Source organism: Pipistrellus kuhlii, unplaced genomic scaffold (assembly GCF_014108245.1).
Source record: "Pipistrellus kuhlii isolate mPipKuh1 unplaced genomic scaffold, mPipKuh1.p scaffold_m20_p_4, whole genome shotgun sequence".
NCBI classification, from domain to species: Eukaryota; Metazoa; Chordata; class Mammalia; order Chiroptera; family Vespertilionidae; genus Pipistrellus; species Pipistrellus kuhlii.
The window spans coordinates 90,702,715-90,720,093 of NW_023425540.1; the positions used below are offsets into that span (position 1 = coordinate 90,702,715).

The window sequence follows — 17,379 nt, forward strand, 5'->3', positions numbered from 1 at the left end:
GGGAGAGAGATAGAGAGTTAGAAACATCGATGAGAGAGTCATCAATCAGCTGCCTCTTGCACACCCCCTACTGGGGATATGCCCGCAACCAAGGTACATGCCCTTGACCGGAATCAATCCTAGGACCCTTCAGTCCCCAAGCCGACGCTCTATCCATTGAGCCAAACCTGTCCCGGCAGAAATTTAACATTGCATAAATACATAAGCAGTTCTCCCCCATCACTCCCCAGCTTGTAAGAACAGTCCACATAGGTACATCCTCTGGAAAGATCTTTGATATCTTTACACTTGAGTATGTACAATCCAGCCTCATCCTTAATAACTGCAGGGCATTTTACACAGTACTTTTCCAGGATTGAGTCTGGTGAAGAATTCTGTACTGGCATTTAACTCACACTCAGGGGCCAGATGAACCCGGCTGTGGCCTCCTGATGTCTTCCCAGAAGGCCCAGGGATACTCCAGGAGTTGGGCAGGTTTTCATCTATTTCTCTGGTCCTCGGGCCTTCCCCCTGCAGGTATCTTTGAAGAGACGTTTGTACCAGCTGGCAGTGGTGGGGGCCACCCAGTACATCGTCAAACTGGGCTCATTAGGCATTTGGAAGTTGGTGCTTAGGTTGCAACTAAGGTTTCCTTATGTAGAAAGGCCTTTTCCATGTTGTGTGATGCCTCGTTGGCACTCTGTCCCTCAAATAGAGTTTGAGCATCAGACTCAGGTGTACCACAGAGAGAACACAGCTTGGAGTGTGACTGCACTTCTGATGAGGGTGTAGGACTCCCAGGAGCCACTGTCCGCAGGCCACTGTGATTTCATTTCCTGTGCCCTTGATAGCAGAGATGGTACTTATGGTGTCTGAGAGCAGCATCAAATGAGATGTATGGTAACAATTATTTGAAAAAGCCTCATACAGTGTTACTTTTTGCAATGAACATATACTGAGGGCATATTTTTAAAGTTATTTTTTAAGACATTCCTAATACATACCTGTGGAGGTATTATTTGTTGCTGCTTCTTACTTTTGGGGAGGGTGACACAGGTCTAGATGTTCCTACACATGCACTTCACTGCACAATGGGGAGTATTGGCAGCTGATGAAGAACCTTATGGAAACAGTAGAGAGATGTGTTTGCTGTTAACTCTTGGAATGAATTAACTTTGTCATTGACATTCAGCTGTATTTGTTAACACAGGATAAAAATATTTAAATGTAATTTTACAATGGGGGTGGGGTAGCTTGTGTGATTGGTTGCTGGGTAACTTGTGAAACTCAATGCCCTGGTTACATTTAGTGTTTTTTTCCTCTTTCCCTCTTTTCTTCCTAAACCAGGTTGTTCTGGCCCGAGAACTGGCAACCTCAAGGGAATATGCTAGTAAGTACTAACTCCAGCAATCTTTGTCTGGGATGCAGGGACAGTACACTTCTGGGCACATGGCCACTCGGCACTGCCTAGCGCTTGGGGATTTCTGTGCTGATTTTAGAGGAGAGGACACTGTTGGTCTGTCTTAGAGACTATGAAGTCAGTAGCCACGTTATGTGAAAAATTTGAATTTATGCCAAAAATTTAAACTTTATGAGTTGTGTCTTTAGTGTTTTCTTACCGTTTCAAATCATAGTAACTTGCTTCTCTTTTACCTTAAGTTAAAATTCTAGAGAAACGTCACATTATCAAAGAGAACAAGGTCCCGTATGTAACCAGAGAGAGAGATGTGATGTCGCGCCTGGATCACCCCTTCTTTGTTAAACTTTACTTCACGTTTCAGGATGATGAAAAGCTGTGTATCCTTTGAATAGTCAAAGCGTTCTGAAATCACACAGTGAGCCCTATTGGTTTGGCATCATGACAACATTGTTGTTTTTGCAAGTAGTCCCTTCTCCTGGAAAGGAAAAAGGCTGTGTATTCTAAATACAAAGGAATTCATAGCATGGCTGTGGCCCCCTGGGTTACTTCATGGGAGACCATCACAAACATTTTTTTATTTTTTATTTTTTATCGATAAGCATTGTATATAAAGGATTTTTATTATTTTAACCCCATGGTTGCTATACATTTATTCAAAGGCTTTCCTCATTCCTCTTACCAGCATCCTTGGAATATCTATCAGGTGTCAAGTCCTGTGCTCAAAACAGGGAAGTGAGAGGAAGAATGATCTTGGGCACCTGGGGCTCCTAGAAGGTGGGCAACTGTCTGACTTCTTTGGCTCAGGCATGTGGGGTTTGGTTGGAAGGGACATTTTTACAAGGCTCAGTCCCCGGGTGAGAAGTTCAGGGAGTGACCCATAGGAGTCCAAACCCTTTCTCCCTATACATAGATGCTGTCCTCTCCCTGAGTTCTCCAACCTCCCTCCCCTTGCTCCCTGTGGAGTCTGCTCTCCGTGCCTTTTTTAAAAAAGCTCTGATCACCCAGTGCTTCTGGCTCTTCATGGCTTGCAGCTGCATCTCTATTAGAGATATCATACTCGCTGATTCTTTGCTTTGTTTGAGGGCATCTTATGTTTCCTGACTTCTCTAACTCCTTTACCTTTGCTTAGGGATAAGGGAGGCAGGGTACCGTGACAGTCAGGGTGGACCACACGTCTATGTCATGCAGCTTATCTTGGGCTTATCCACCATATAGCCAGACTGGCCAGTAGTTCCTCTCTTCTTAGTCCCTTTACTGTAGTTCTTCTAAACCAAGACTTCCCTCAGCCCCTGTTTGCCTGGTGACTGTGTTCAATCTCAGCAAATGCTCTTGGTTTCTACTCAGCCAAGAGCGGTTGGACTGTCAAATGGAGTAGGTTAAGAGTTTGTTCAGGTTTAAACCACAGTCTTTGTATTTGTTTTCCCCCCTCTTTTCTTCAAGGTCTCCTCACCACACCACTTCCAAAGTTGGTTCAGTGCCTGAGAGTTTGCCTTCCCCATCTTCCATTCCCACCGATTCAGGCTTCCTTTCCCCTCCCTCTCTATACACAATTCTTCTGGGTTAGTCCTGTTCCCCTTTTAACACCATTTTCTAGCTTCATCAGCTGTCAACTGAATTTGTTCTTTTGTTTATTGAGAAGTCTTTGGTGAATGCTGGGTGATGGCAGTGTGCTGGTAAATGAGATGAGGGCTTTGTCTTCGGGGACTTTAAATTTCCATGCAGGAGTTAGGTAACACAAGTGATCAATACCTAAGGGACCAAGAATAGTAAAATCAGCTCAAATAGCTGACCCCTACCCAGCCTTTTTGCTCCACCCACACATACCTGCTCCTCTCCTTACCCAGAGCAGGTCTCTGCCTGATATTATCAACCAGGACCACCAAGCTAAAACAGTACTTCCCTTTAGCCATGATTTACACATTGAGGAGACACTGGAGTGACTGAAGGGGCAAACTCCCCTCAGGACAGGTAAGGCAGAGTCTGTGACCTTCCTGTTGCAGCCTGGAAATGGGGGCTCTGGACAGTGAGACAAGCTCCAAGACACTGCTGAGCTCAAGCCCACCCTTCCTTCCAGGCTGCAGTGATGTGTTTCTCTCCTGCAGAGATGGAGGTTGAGGATTTCAGAGGCCGTTACTCGATTAGCCTGCATTCTTCCTCCGTCCCCCACCTGCTCATCTTTGTGTGTCCCCTCTTGCAGGTTGGGGACAGGAGCAGTGCACCTAGGCCTCAGGAGGCTGGGCTTCAGTCCTGTCCTCCCTTGGCTTTATCACCTTGAATCAGTTGGGTTGCTTAATGTCTCTGAGCCAGGTTCCTCTGCAACGTGCAGGCTTTGGGCTCACCAGGCTCTGCAAAAGGCCTGATCTGTGCTCATCCTGGAATGACCCACTCCATGCACTAGAACAGATTTCCTCAGTGCCCTATGGCTTTGCTGAGGGAGGTAGTATGGGGAATGGACCAATAAGATCTGAAAAAGTATTTCTGGAGGATGAGAAATGTGTGTGGTTGGAGGGAAATATGGGCTTGGAGCTGTGATCCTTAACATCTGTCATATTCCAAACCTATCAATCACCTTAGCTTCACAGTTGAGCACAGAACTATTTAGAAGTATCTCTTAAATAGGAAATAGGAACACAGAGGATGGTCAGGCAAGGAGCAGAACCTGTGAAGCAGGAAAAGGGGCTGTTACTGTGGCTATGGCTGAGCCCCTGTGGAATGTAGGCTCCTGGGAGATGGCATTTCTAACTGGTGAAGCTCCTTGGCTATTCCAGGTGAGGCCACCTGCCCAGGCAGTGCTGAGCTCCTGCTTGGGTTTGGGTAAGCCAGAATCTCTAACCTTCCCTGTGGAGGGGGCAGAGCAGGACCAGGAGGGAAGGGGGCCTGGTTGGGACCCTTTTTGAATTTCTCAGAAGTAAGGTTTGTTTTTTGCCTCAGGTTCTGGTTAGATGTCCTGGTTAGAAGGGCTTGAGTGGTCACAGGTTGGGCTGGATTCAGGGCAGGTTTGGGCAATCTTGGTGGTTGGTCCCTTCCTCCTGGGATTGCCCTTGCTGTACTGCAGCTTCAGGTTCCTTCTTGGTGGGAATGGTAGTACCATGGCAGATGGAAACAAGATGGAACACCTTGAGCACTGGCCAACCCTTTCCTGTCCCTAGCTGCCAGTGGTGAAGTCCCTGAAGATTTCCATTAATAGGCACATATGTTTGGTGTTTCTAGGAGGAAGAAGTTATATGGGATCCATTTATTTTTGCAACCATTAGCCCTCTTTGGAAAATGGAAAGTAGATATAAAACATATCACAATGTAGTGATGTTCAGAGGAAAGATGACAGTGTTCCTCCAGTCTCTCCCCATTGGGTGCCTAATAAATAAATTGAAGCAAGAAGTTAATAAAAGGGGATTTCTCTTACAAAACTTGTCACTTTATACTTGGAAACAGAGCGTTAATTTGAGAAACCTTTACATGAATTGGCTCTTAGCTCAGCATGTAGAATGCAGGTGGTGCTCAGTAAATGTATGCACATTGTGCAGGTGTGGAGACTAGATTATGATGGAAACACGCCCCCTCCCCCACTCCCATACACATACCTTGGCTGAAGCCTGCAGAGAGGCATTTGACTGCAATCTCTAGCCGCTTCCCTTCACTGGTGCCACATGTGCCTTCTGGGCCAGTGGAATCCAGAAGGGTCACTTGGGCTGAAAGACTCATGTCATTGTGTTCGTGGTGAAAAACTTATCCTTGTGCCTCGCCCTGGAGCAGGGGTCTGGGATTCCCATTGGCCATGAGTCTGAACCTGACAGAGTCTGACTCAAGGGGGCCACAGGTACCTTCAGTTTCCATTAATTTAAAAAAATTCTATTGGGTTAAGGTTTTTTAAAAATGGTTTTTGCATCCTTCCTTAACTACTCAATATTTAGATTTTGGCCTTAGTTATGCCAAAAATGGAGAACTACTTAAATACATTCGCAAAATTGGTTCATTCGATGAGACGTGCACCCGGTTTTACACAGCTGAGATGGTGTCTGCGCTAGAGTACTTGCATGGCAGGGGCATCATTCACAGGTACCAAGCTGAGGGCTGGGCTCTGCTCTCAGCTCGAGGGCAGCTGTGGTTTATTTAATGGAGGGTGGGATGCCTCGTGAAAACTATGAAGAGTTCACATCACTCTGACATTGAGAGCCTCACAGACCCTCAGCCTTTAGATGAAATTATGTCTTTTTTTGCCAGGCTAGCAGTTTTCTTACCCATTTTGATTGCTGCTTTTATTTTGTTACTTAAGGCTTTTGTGTGTACTTTCTTCTGGTCTTGTTTTCCATGACTTTCTGACAAAGTCAAATTGAAAGTATTCAAATAAGCTCTTTTTTAAAAAGTTATTTGAGAGAGAGGGTAAGGGAGAAAGAGAGATACATCGATTTGCTATCCACTTATTTATGCACTCATTGGTTGCTTCTTGTATGTGCTCTGACTGGGAATTGCACCCACAACCTTGGCATATCAGGAGAATGCTCTAACCAACTGAGCTACCTGGCCAGAGCTTTTTTAACTGACTTTTAAAAATTGGACTATGTATAAATTAAGTTGTATAGCATGATAGTTTGATTTCCATATTTTGTGAAATGATTACAATAATAGGTATAAAAGCTATTTTATGAGTTAAAATGATAAATTATACTTTAAAAAGATTATTAAAAATAATAGATGGCAGTTTTGAAGTGATGTAATTTGAATGTCTTCATTATATGCAACTGATATTTGTTCATTATGAACTTTAGATTTATATTCTTGATTGTTAGCCTATAAAGATTAGCATTAACCAGTTTATTTTCTTTTTGGCAAAATTTAAAATATGTAATAACATTGCTGTTTTAAATACTTATGTCAAATATAAAAAATCTGCTTTCACAGGGACCTGAAACCAGAAAACATTTTGTTAAATGAAGATATGCACATCCAGATCACAGATTTTGGAACAGCAAAAGTATTATCCCCAGAGAGTAAACAAGGTGTGTGAGTGCTTTATTTCCAGTCAATCCTGCTTAGTGTTTAGATCACAAATAACCTTTCCGAAATTCAGTGAATTGCACATGTTCATGTGGTGACAGATGTTTGTAATACTTTGTTATTGTAAACATGCTTTGAGTTTTCACAGGGAAAGCTGTATGTCTGATCTAGTGGGTGGGGTGGGAGGGGCTTCCTAGCTGCTATGGTTGGTCTGCCTGGTCTTGAGTGGGGGTGCTGGGTCACCAGGTGCTTTCTGCATGTTGTAGTCATAGGTCCTTTAGAGCACTTTTGAGTGCCCTGTGGCTCACCCTCCTTAGTTTTAGAAAGTGCTGGGGTGCCACATTTGTTCTTGGTCGCCCATGCAAGTACATGGGATCAGTATGGTCAGCTCGCAGCTCTTCCTGTTGGAACTGTAGTTTGTAACTGGAGGTTAGTGGGGGACTATCCCTCTATTCCCGTGCCTGCCAGCGTTTTTTCTCCTCACATGTGCCTGTGAGGAAATCCTGTGTGCAGCTGCAGTGGTGGCCCAGGCACACCCATTATAGTGAGGTTCTACAGAATCACAGAACAGGGATTGATTTTTACTTGGTCAGGTGCATATTTCTGATTGCAAACCATCCTAATCACTGTTCCCCTCGGGTGATTCTTAGCATTGGATTATGTATTATGACAGCTGTATCATCCAGAAGGAGTGTCCTGGGTTTCCTAGCTAGCCAGCGACATCTCAGCAGGGGCTGAATGGCTCTCAAACTGGAAGTATAAAGAATGGCAATTTTACTTCTGAAAATTGTTGTCAAGCGTTAGTGTAGAGAGAAGATAAAGCCCTTTATGGTGAAGTTTGGGGGAAGCTAAGGGCACTGTGCAAGTTACTAAGTGACATTGAAAATGTTTGCCTTCCTCCCAGCAGGAGGCAGATTGTCTATCTTTACAGAACTTTGTCACAATAGGTTGCTCCTGAAAGGGGATGAGCCCTGCATCTCTCTCACTGCTGCTTGTTAGGTCAGAGTCCCCCTGTCTATAATGGGCAGGGTGGGACACAGTGGGGATTGTTGAGGGCATACGGGATTGATGAACAATTTCCAACACAGAGGACTTGTGACTTCTGACCTTGCACAAGGGTACCATAGACATATCTGGGTGAGGACAGCTTAATCATGTTGAGTAAGCCCCTTGTCTGTGGCTGTGTCTCTGGTGTTTGCTCCCTTTGCAAAAAGGCTTTAGTTACTTGGGGATGCTGGAGGTTCAGACTTGGGTTTGTATCTGGAAACCTGTGTTCTGAGATATGTAGGCTTTCTGGTATACAGCCAGATGTGGAGGCTTCACTTACTAAACAGGACGGGTGGGTCTGGAAGGGGGGATCCAGGGGAAGGCTTCGGAGCCTAAATCGTTGTCACTCCAGCTGCACCTTTTCTGCACATTCCCTTTGTGGACCACCAAAGTTCCTACATTTGAGTTTAGTTAATTTATCTCTTAAATTTCTTTTAGTCTGTGGCTTCCACAGCCCCCCCACCCCCAATCTTTATTTCCCTTGCAGTCTGTTGAAGAAACCAGGTCATTTGTCTTCTAAAGTTTCCTGATTACATCTCTTTGGAGTCATGTCACATGCCCCTCTCCTCTGTACATCCTGTAAATTGGCAGTTGGTGCTGGTCACTTTGATCACATTCAGGTTCAATTATCTCACACCAGAGTCTGGTGGTGGTGCCTTCTTTATTAGGAAGCATTTGACACCCATTCATATCTCTATGTTGTCAACAGCCCTTTAAAGCCATAATGGCTAGGATTCATTAATTCAGTAAGAATACAGAATGATTATAGTCTAACTAGAGGCCCATTGCACAATATTCGTGCAAGAATAGGCCCTGGCTTCACTCCCAGCCACTCGGGAGCCAGCAAGTGCCTGCTCCCTGCCCCAGCTGCCCGGGAGCCAGCACATCCCAGCTCCTAGGCCACCCAGAGCCAGCAAGTCCTCGCTTCTGTCTGGAGCATCACTCCAGTAGCTCCCTCCGCCACCCGCTTCCCCTCTTAGCAGGCTTCACACCTGCATATGCAAATTAACCTCCATCTTGTTGGGTTAATTTGCATACTCTGATTGGCTGTGGGCATAGCAAAGGTACGGTCAGTTAGCTAGTGTAGATTCTTTTACTCATGAGATGGAATTCTCTTTTTCTTTTTTAAAATATATTTTATTGATTTTTTACAGAGAGGAAGGGAAAGGGATAGTTAGAAACATGGATGAGAGAGAAACATCCATCAGCTGCCATCCCCTCTCCCCCCCCCCCCCCCCGCACACCCCCCACTGGGGATGTGCCTACAACCAAGGCACACGCCCTTGACTGGAATTGAACCCAGGACCTTTCAGTCCGCAGACCCAACGCTCTATCCACTGAGCCAAACTGGTTTCGGCTGGAATTCTTTTTTTAAAGAGAAATTTCCCCATAGCAACTATTTCCTTAACTACTTCCTATTAATTGTGGAGGAAAAAACAGGATAAATGCTTGCTCTTTCCCCTTTACTTGCCACTTTTGAAAATAATGAATTGGTTCACCATCGTCCTCCAGTGATGACCAAATTATCAAAAGCATTATTACCCCTTGCCTCACACCATACACAAAAGTTAACTTAAGATGTTTACTTTGATTGGAGATCTAAATCTAGGATCTAAAACTATTAACACTCTTGGAAGAAAGCATAGGAATAATCTTCATGACCTTGGGTTAGGGAATGGTTTCTTAGATACAATACCAAAGGCACAAAACACACTGAGTAAGGGTTTAAGAGAAAAAAGAAATACAGTTGATGTTTGTGTATAAGGTCATGTCATCTGTGTTTAGAGGTAGTTTACTTTTTCCTTTCTAATCTGGATTCCTTTTATTTAATTTTCCTGTCTTAATTGCCCCGGTAGAACCTCCACTATGTTGAATAGAACTGGCAAGAGTGACATCCTTGTCTTGTTCCTAATCCTAGGAAAAGCTCTTAATCTTTCACTATGAGTAACAAGTTAATTTTGGCTTTTTCATAGATGCCTTTATCAGGTTGAGGAGGTTTCTTTCTCTTCTTATTGTATGTATTTTTATCATGAAGGAATGTTGAATTTTTGTTAGATGCTTTTTCTGCATTTATTGAGTTGACCATATGGTTTTGTCCATAATTTTAATGATATGATGTATTACATTGACTGATTTATATATATTTAATCACCTTTGCATTCTTGGGATAAATCTCGCTTGCATACTCCCTTTTTAAAAACAAAATTGAGTTTTAGAAATAGAGAGAGGAAGGGGGAGAGAAAAAGAAATAATTATGTGAGAGGAAAACATAGATCAGCTGCCTCTTGCATGCCCCCTACCGGGGATCAAGCCCACAACCCAGGCATGTGCCCTGACTGGGAATCAAACCGGCAACCTTTCAGTGGAGAGGACGATGCTCAACCAACTGAGCCATACTGGCCAGGGCCAGACTCCTTTTTATTTGTTGCAGTAGTCTGTTTTCTCATCTTCTGTCCAAGAGGTGACCATATTTTGTGAATGTTTGCTGTGCTTCGTGTGGGTTTATGGGTATGACACAAGCAGTCTGCACTTTTGGCTTGAAAAGAGTGTGAGGGTCCCCACACCTTAGGAATACTTCTTTAGGTCCCTCCTTCCCCACTGGCACTTCAGTTTGACTTACAGATTTGTGGTGACCAGAGTGGTCCATAGCCCAGGATGCTGATCACTTTCTTTGAACCACTTTGAGGATAGAAACAGCAACCCAGCTCAATATCTTTCTCCTTTCCCCTGACTGTGTGTCCTACAGGTGAGGAGGTCAGTGGCATAGAGGATGCCATGCTCTCCAATGATGGGTTCTGGGTCTGGTTTTTCAGCATCTGGGGAAGTTTGATTTTTAGCTTATCTCTGAACTTTCAGGGGGAGGTGACTAGATTACCTCTCTGATTTTCTAATGCTCTCTTTGGGGTTTTTACCTGGTCTCACAGATAGAAACCAGTCAGCCATGACACTGGAGAGGAGAAAAGTCACTGTTTTTCATTAATCTTTCAGTGAAATCGAACATTTCCTTCAATTATAAAAGTAGACAGCAAATGTCTGCTGGTTTACACAGTACCAGCCTGGAAGGTTGCTGTGAGTGAAATATGTGGCTCCTCTCCGTAGAGAACCAATTTGTTTTCGGATGGTAGGTGGCTCTCATACCGGCATTTCTGATCCTTCATCCTGTGAGAGTCATAGGAAAGGCTGTGGTCCCCAATGCCAGAGACGCTCCATGTAGGATGCCTCAGGAGCAGTGTGGCGGGCACGCCGCTTATGCCTATGGTTCTTTGTCAGGGATGCAAGGCCATTGGTAAAGTCCCTAATTGGGGGCCACTGGGGTGAATGGGTGTCAGTGCCTCCTCTCTCTGGTGATGGGCAGGTCCAGAGGCTCCTGCTGCCACCCAGCCCAGCTCTGCAGTTGATCTTTGTGAATCTTGCATCACACAGTCCAATACTAGAAACAGCAGTATGCTGTGGAGGTTGCCCAGCTGGGACACATGAGTCTCATTCCCTTTATATCCCTGAGCAGTTTGTTATAAGAAGGTATTCCTGCCCTCCAGGGGATCCAGTCCTTTCCTGCATTCTGTGCATGTTCATTGTATGCCTGCTGCATGTCCGGATTGTTGTTAAGCACCACAGGCTCCTTGAGACGCTCCAGCTGAGAGAATGCTGGGTGAGGCTGCTCTAGTGTTGGTGAGAGGCACTAGGAGAACATGAGTTAGGGAGGTGGCCAGGGAAAAGTCACTGAGCAGGTGACCTTGGAGTCATCTCTGGGAGGAGAGGGTCTCAAAACAGTGTGTGAGGGGTGGGATGCCATGTCAGCCATGATGTCCTGATAGGAACGTCCACAATGTTAAGTGTTTTGTATCTCAGCATGACCATTTTTCTCTTTTCATCAGCCAGGGCCAACTCGTTTGTAGGAACAGCCCAGTATGTTTCTCCAGAGCTGCTCACAGAGAAATCGGCCTGTAAAAGGTAACCTGATTTTTTTCTAGTTCTTGTTTTTATCGACATGTGTGTGCTTTGTGTGTGTGTGTGTGTGTGTGTGTGTGTGTGTGTGTGTTTTCCTGATCCATAATAATCTTTTCTCTAAAGTAGCTAATACATATGAAATTAATAGTTAAGAGATTGCTTTTCACACTGCCAGTGTAGCTCAGTGGTTGAGTATCTGTGTAGGAGGTCATTGTTCAATTCCCAGACAGAGTACATGCCTGGGTTGTGGGCTTGATTCCAGGTGGGGGGTGTGCAGTAGGCGACTGACTGATGAGTCTCTCTCATCATTGATATTTCTCTGAAAAAAATTATTTCTTATTTATTTTTTCAATGAGAGTGCCTTTCATGGCCTTTATATAGCTAAGCTTACTTTGGAAGAAGTTAGCATTTTGCCTTTTAACCAGTATTTTTCCTTTAATAACCCATGTGCTACTTACTTTATTGTTAAACTTTATACTTCCTGGGGTGGTTGTTGCTTTATACTTTGAGACTGGATCTTGTTCCCTTAGAATAACTGTCTGGTGAAAAGAAGTATGGCAGACAAGTCTTTATTATTTAACAAGGCTTCTTGCTTGTTTTGAATCCCAGGGATCCTTGTGCTGCCTCCTGCTTTGGCAGACTGGCATTACTGGCAGCCGCAGATCAGCTGTTTAGTGTTATGGACTCTACAGACTATGGGAAGAGGCCCAGAAGGCAGCATGTGTGGGAGGGGACAGAGTCAGTTTCCTGGCAGGGGCCCAGGCAGCACTAGCCAACTCTGCTCAGTGCTCAGACCTGGCACAGGCCTGGCAGTGGCTGCAGAGTTGAGGGTTTTGGTGGGTGTAGAGTAAATTAGGTATAGAGGACACAGGAGCTGGGGTTCTGTTCACAAGGGCAGTAGTCTGAAGAGTGGAGAAGGGTCAGCAGCAGGGCATCTGGGCAGTGGAGGAAAAGAAGGTGGAGGGGGTGTTGATGGCTAGGAGTGCTGAGAAGTCTGGGGAGCTGTCAGGTAGGCTATGAAGCAGGTGGAAGACTGAGGTGGCAGTAGAATCTGGGGTTACAGAGTTTGGGGAGTGGCTCCAGATGGTGACAGATTCTGTAGTTTAAGCTTTTCTTTGGATTCTTCCTCCCCAGGGGCCAGCCAAGCACGTGGCCTGCTGGCACCTTCCCTTGAGTTGACCTAGATTGGCAGGCTGCAAGGGGCTACCTTCCTAAAATGACAAAGTAACAGTGCCAAAGCTATCAGAAGAGAGTGATTCTGGGGACAGCAGCTCTGTGTTTGTGAGCATAACAGATTTTTAAAAAAAACTTTTTAAAAAAATTCTTTATTGATTATGGTATCACATAATTGTCCTCATCCCCCATTCCCATCCCAACTCCCTCCCCATGTATGCCCACCCCTGTTGTCCATAACCACTGGTTAGGCTTATATGCATGCACACAAGTCCTTTAGTTCATCTCTTCCCTTTACCCCCACCCTTCCCTGTCTTCCCTCTTAGCAGTCTGATCGCTGCTTCTCTGTCTCCAGGTCTGATTCTGTTCATTAATTTATGTTGTTAATTATTTCCCCTAGATGCGTTAGATCATGTGATACAAGGAATTCCCTTATAAGAACCGAAACTGAGACAAACAATAATCGTTATGTTGAGAGACAAATGAATCAGTCTGTAGTGAGTTCCTTTCTGGGCCAACAGTTCTTTTGAGTCCCAATTTCAATGTCAAACAGTTCCTTATGTGTACATGTCAGCCATGGTATTTCAGATCTGGTTGGTGGACAAATGGTATTGATGCAGGTCTGACTGTCTCTGGTTTGGTCCTTGGCATCCTTCAGCGACGCACAGCTGCTGTCTGCTAGTATGGCAAGGCGTTGTCAGCGTCTTCCATCTCTGAACTCTTTCTCTTCTGTCTTCATTGCTGGGGCACTCCTGTCAGTTTCTCTCTGTTGCAGGAATCCACATGGTCTCGGAGTTGTTTTCTGAAAATATGCAAACATATTCTTGACCAAAAGTTAATAAAGGGATATTTTCTATAAATTTGACTTGGGATCCCTTTTTTTTTTTCTTTCTTTCTTTTCTCAAATGATTTCCCTCTGGCTTGCTTTGACACCATGTATGGTTTTCATGAGTTAAAAAACTCTTTTAAGGGGCGGTGCTGTGGGGCAGAAACATGATGAAGGATAGAAGGATGCTCTCTTAAGAATTAAACTTCAGTCTCCAGGCTGTTTATTTTTGAGCTTTTGTCAAGAACTAAATGCTATTGTAGGTCAGGGATGCCTACGTGGGGCTTTTTAAACAATATTCTCCCCAGGGGACATGTGGCTGTGTATGGGCACAGTTTTGGTGTCACAACTTGGTGAGGGTTGGGAGAGTGCTATTGGCATTCAGTGCACATCTGCTCAGCATCCTGCAGTGCAGAGCCATACTCACAGCAAGAATGATTGCCCCGCCCCCCCGTCACAGTGCTGAGGCTGAGACACCCTCCTCAGGATGGGGAGTACTGTTGGCCAAATTCTTGAAGTGTGGGTCACTGCTAAGTATTAGCTTTTCCTCAATGTTGGGTTTACTTGTAGGATGAGGCAGCTTATTAGCATGATGGGGAAGATCTCCAAGCTCTACTGAACGTGATAAGGAAGATACCTTTTGTGAAAAAAGGAGGGAGAATGTGTACCCAGATCTGTTTGTTCATGCATTTTACAGCACTAGAAGAGTATACAAGGACTGGCAAATAACACTGGGATGTTGCGATCAGGGTTGTGAGAGAGATCAGTATTCTGTATATCTTTGTATGCTTTTAAACTTTTTAGCATGTTATACTCAAAAATAGTTCAGATTTTTTCATTTAAAAAGTGATACATATTCATTGAAAAGAATTCTTAGAAAATATGGAGAATAAAAACACAAGAACACTCAGTCTCCAGCCCACTTACAGACTCAACTTCCCAGTTATTTTTTTCTAAGGGTATTACATATGGTTGTGTAATTTTTATGCAACTGTATAGGACTCTCTTTCACGGCCCGCGTAGAAAGAGTTCCAGTTCAGGTTCTGGAGAAGGGCCGCACACAAATGAAAAGAGACTTGAAGAAATTCAATTTGGCGATTTGGGGGGCCAGGCGGTAGTCCAACTCTAGTGGGAGAACTACTCCTGCTCTGGCCCTGCCATCCCCTTTTATTGAGGCTTTGGGGAAGACATCTTAAGCAACATAAACAGAAATTTACATGTAGCCCTTAGGCAGGAAATAACAGAAACTTTAAGGGACAAGGTAGATTCTGCTTCAGCTAACAAAATCTCAACTAAAGGTTAGAGCAATTAAGGTTGTTGACCAGCCTTCCTGGCTTCCTGTCAACATCTCTTTTTCAGTGAAACTGATTTGGTTTCCAGCACAACTGGAAGTCATACTGAATAACGAATTTTGAATAGTTAAATAACCATTAAATATTTGATGGCTATTATCTAATTATTAAATATATAATGGTTCACTATATAATTATTGCAATTATATGATGAACATTTCCCTATGTCGCTAAAATTATTTGCAGTCATCTTTAACGGCTGTGAGGTGTTTTAGCATATGATTTATTGTTGTTTGTCAAACTCTTTATCATTGGATGTTGAAGTGGTTTTGTTTACTTGGCACAATCTGGCATGCCTTCTGTGTGCTGCATATTCTGTGCTGTGGAGCAGAGGGGCACTCCTGCTTGTCCAGTGGGAGAGATGGGATATCTTCCAGGCAGCACCAGGGCTCCCCAAGGCTGCCCTAAGTCCCTGTGCTGAATTTCAAAAAGTAGAATGAGCCCTGGCCAGTTTTGCTCAGTGGATGGAGCGTCGGCCTGTGGACTGAAGGGTTCCAGGTTAGATTCTGGTCAAGGGTACATGCCTGGGTTGCAGACTCGATTCCCAATAGGGGAGTGCAGAAGGCAGCTGATCAATGATTCTATCTCATCATTGATGCTTCTATCTCTCTCCCTCTTCCTTCCTTTCTGAAATCAATAAAGAAATATATATATATCTATCTATCCCCGAAACCAGTTTGGCTCCGTGGATAGAGTGTCGGCCTGAGGACTGAAGGTCCGAGTTCGATTCCGGTCAAGGGCATGTACCTTGGTTGCAGGCACATCCCCAGTGGGGGGGGTGCAAGAGGCAGCTGGTCGATGTTTCTCTCTCATCGACATTTCTAACTTTCTATCCCTCTCAATTCCTCTCTGTATAAAATCAATAAAATATATTTTGAAAAAAAAGAAATACATATATATATATATATATATATATATATATATATATATACATATATATATAATTTATTTATTTTTTAGGTAGAATGACTTGCCCTCTCTGAACATTTTTAAAGTCTTTGGTATATACATACTAGAAATATAAAACTGACTTCCCCTTTAGTTTTTATTTTATTTTAAAACATTTTCAAGCCTTGACTGGGTAGCTCAGTTGGTTAGAGTGTCGTCCCGAAATACCAGGGTTGTGGGTTCGATCCGTGGTCAGGGCATATACAAGAATCAACCAATCCTCAGGCTTAGAGTGTTGACTCGCAGACCAAGAGGTTATGGATTCAATTCCTAGTCAAGGGCGCGCACCTGGTTTGTAGAAACACTGCCATGGTCAGGCCCTGTGCGAGAGGCAGCTGATTAATGTGTCTCTCTCACATCGATATTTCTCCCTCTCCCTTTCCCCCTTTTCCCCTCTTCCTCTCCCATCTTCTTCCCCTCCTCCCTCCACCCCGTCCCCTCTTTCCATCCTCTCTGACTGTGTCCACATATAAAGGGCATGCTTTGCTGTAGGTGTTTTACTTATGTAGCTTCCTATTTTAACCTAGACTAAACAATAGAGAAAATCAAGTATAAAAACTAGTTACTGGTCGGGACCAGTTTGGCGCAGTGGATAGAGCGTCAGCCTGCGGACTGAAAGGTCCCAGGTTCGATTCTGGGCAAAGGCATGTACCTTGGTTGCGGGCACATCCCCGGTGGGGGTGTGTGCAAGAGACAGCTGATCGATGATTCTCTCTCATCGATGTTTCTAACTCTCTATCCCTTTCTCTTCCTCTCTATGAAAAAATCAATAAAATATATATTTTTTTAAAAACAAACTAGTTACTGGGTAGAATGTAGGTGTTTATTAATTTTTTTGTTAATCCTCACCCAAGAATATTTTTCCATTGATTTTTATAGAGTGGAAGGGAGGGGGAAGACACAGAGAGAGAAACATTGATTGATTCGTTGCCTCCTGCATGCACCCCAACCAGGGCTGGGAATTGAGCTTACAACCGAGGTATCAAACCCAGGACCCTCAGTCTGACGTTCTATCCACTGAGCAAAACAGGCTAGGGTATAGATTTCAGTTTTTTAAATGTCCTTCACTCCATCTTTGTGTTGTGACTCAGATTTCTGACCTGTTGCATTTCTATTCCAAATCAAGAGCTTCCTCATTTCTCCTGGTGCTGGTCATACAGATCCCTCATCCAAGCCCTGGCACTGCAGTTGGCCCGTTGTCTCCACCCATGCCCTTTGAATTCATTTTCCAGATATCAGCCTGTTGCCTCTTCCAGAAACTGACTACATCCAGTCACCTCTGAGCCCTATAGATAGATAGGGCTGGGATGGAGATGGGAGTAGGTAGAGGCAGCTGGCAGTGCAGGTCGAGGAGTATCGTGATGATTTTTTAGGACTGAGCTGGGAATAGAATGCAACACTTACAGAGGAAATTAAATGTACAAAGTAGATGTCAGCTGTGAGCTCTGAGGTGGCACTGAGGGAACAGAGAGCAGACCAGAGCAGGTGGGTGGCATCCAGGGCAAGGAGAGCAACGCTGCCCCCACCCCTCCCCCGGAGTCCATGTCAGCTGGTTCTGGAAATGACTTAGGGCAAGTTAGAACTGTAGTGTGTTTCTTTTGAAACATATCATTAAAATATTTATAAAGAAGAAGCAGGGCTTGGCACTGTGAGCCCAAAATGGGGAAGAGAAAGCTTGTTTTGTGCACATC

The 17,379-nt window shown here is 44.3% G+C and overlaps 1 protein-coding gene across 1 annotated transcript in view; it reads left to right on the forward strand.

The window, feature by feature from the left end:
- PDPK1 (3-phosphoinositide dependent protein kinase 1) overlaps nt 1-17,379 on the forward strand; it is a 79,452-nt gene that overhangs the window by 39,363 nt on the left and 22,710 nt on the right. The window contains 5 exon segments of the mRNA XM_036409537.2: nt 1,327-1,369; nt 1,639-1,776; nt 5,311-5,455; nt 6,299-6,396; nt 11,317-11,392. Coding sequence (XP_036265430.1) covers nt 1,327-1,369; nt 1,639-1,776; nt 5,311-5,455; nt 6,299-6,396; nt 11,317-11,392 — 500 coding nt within the window.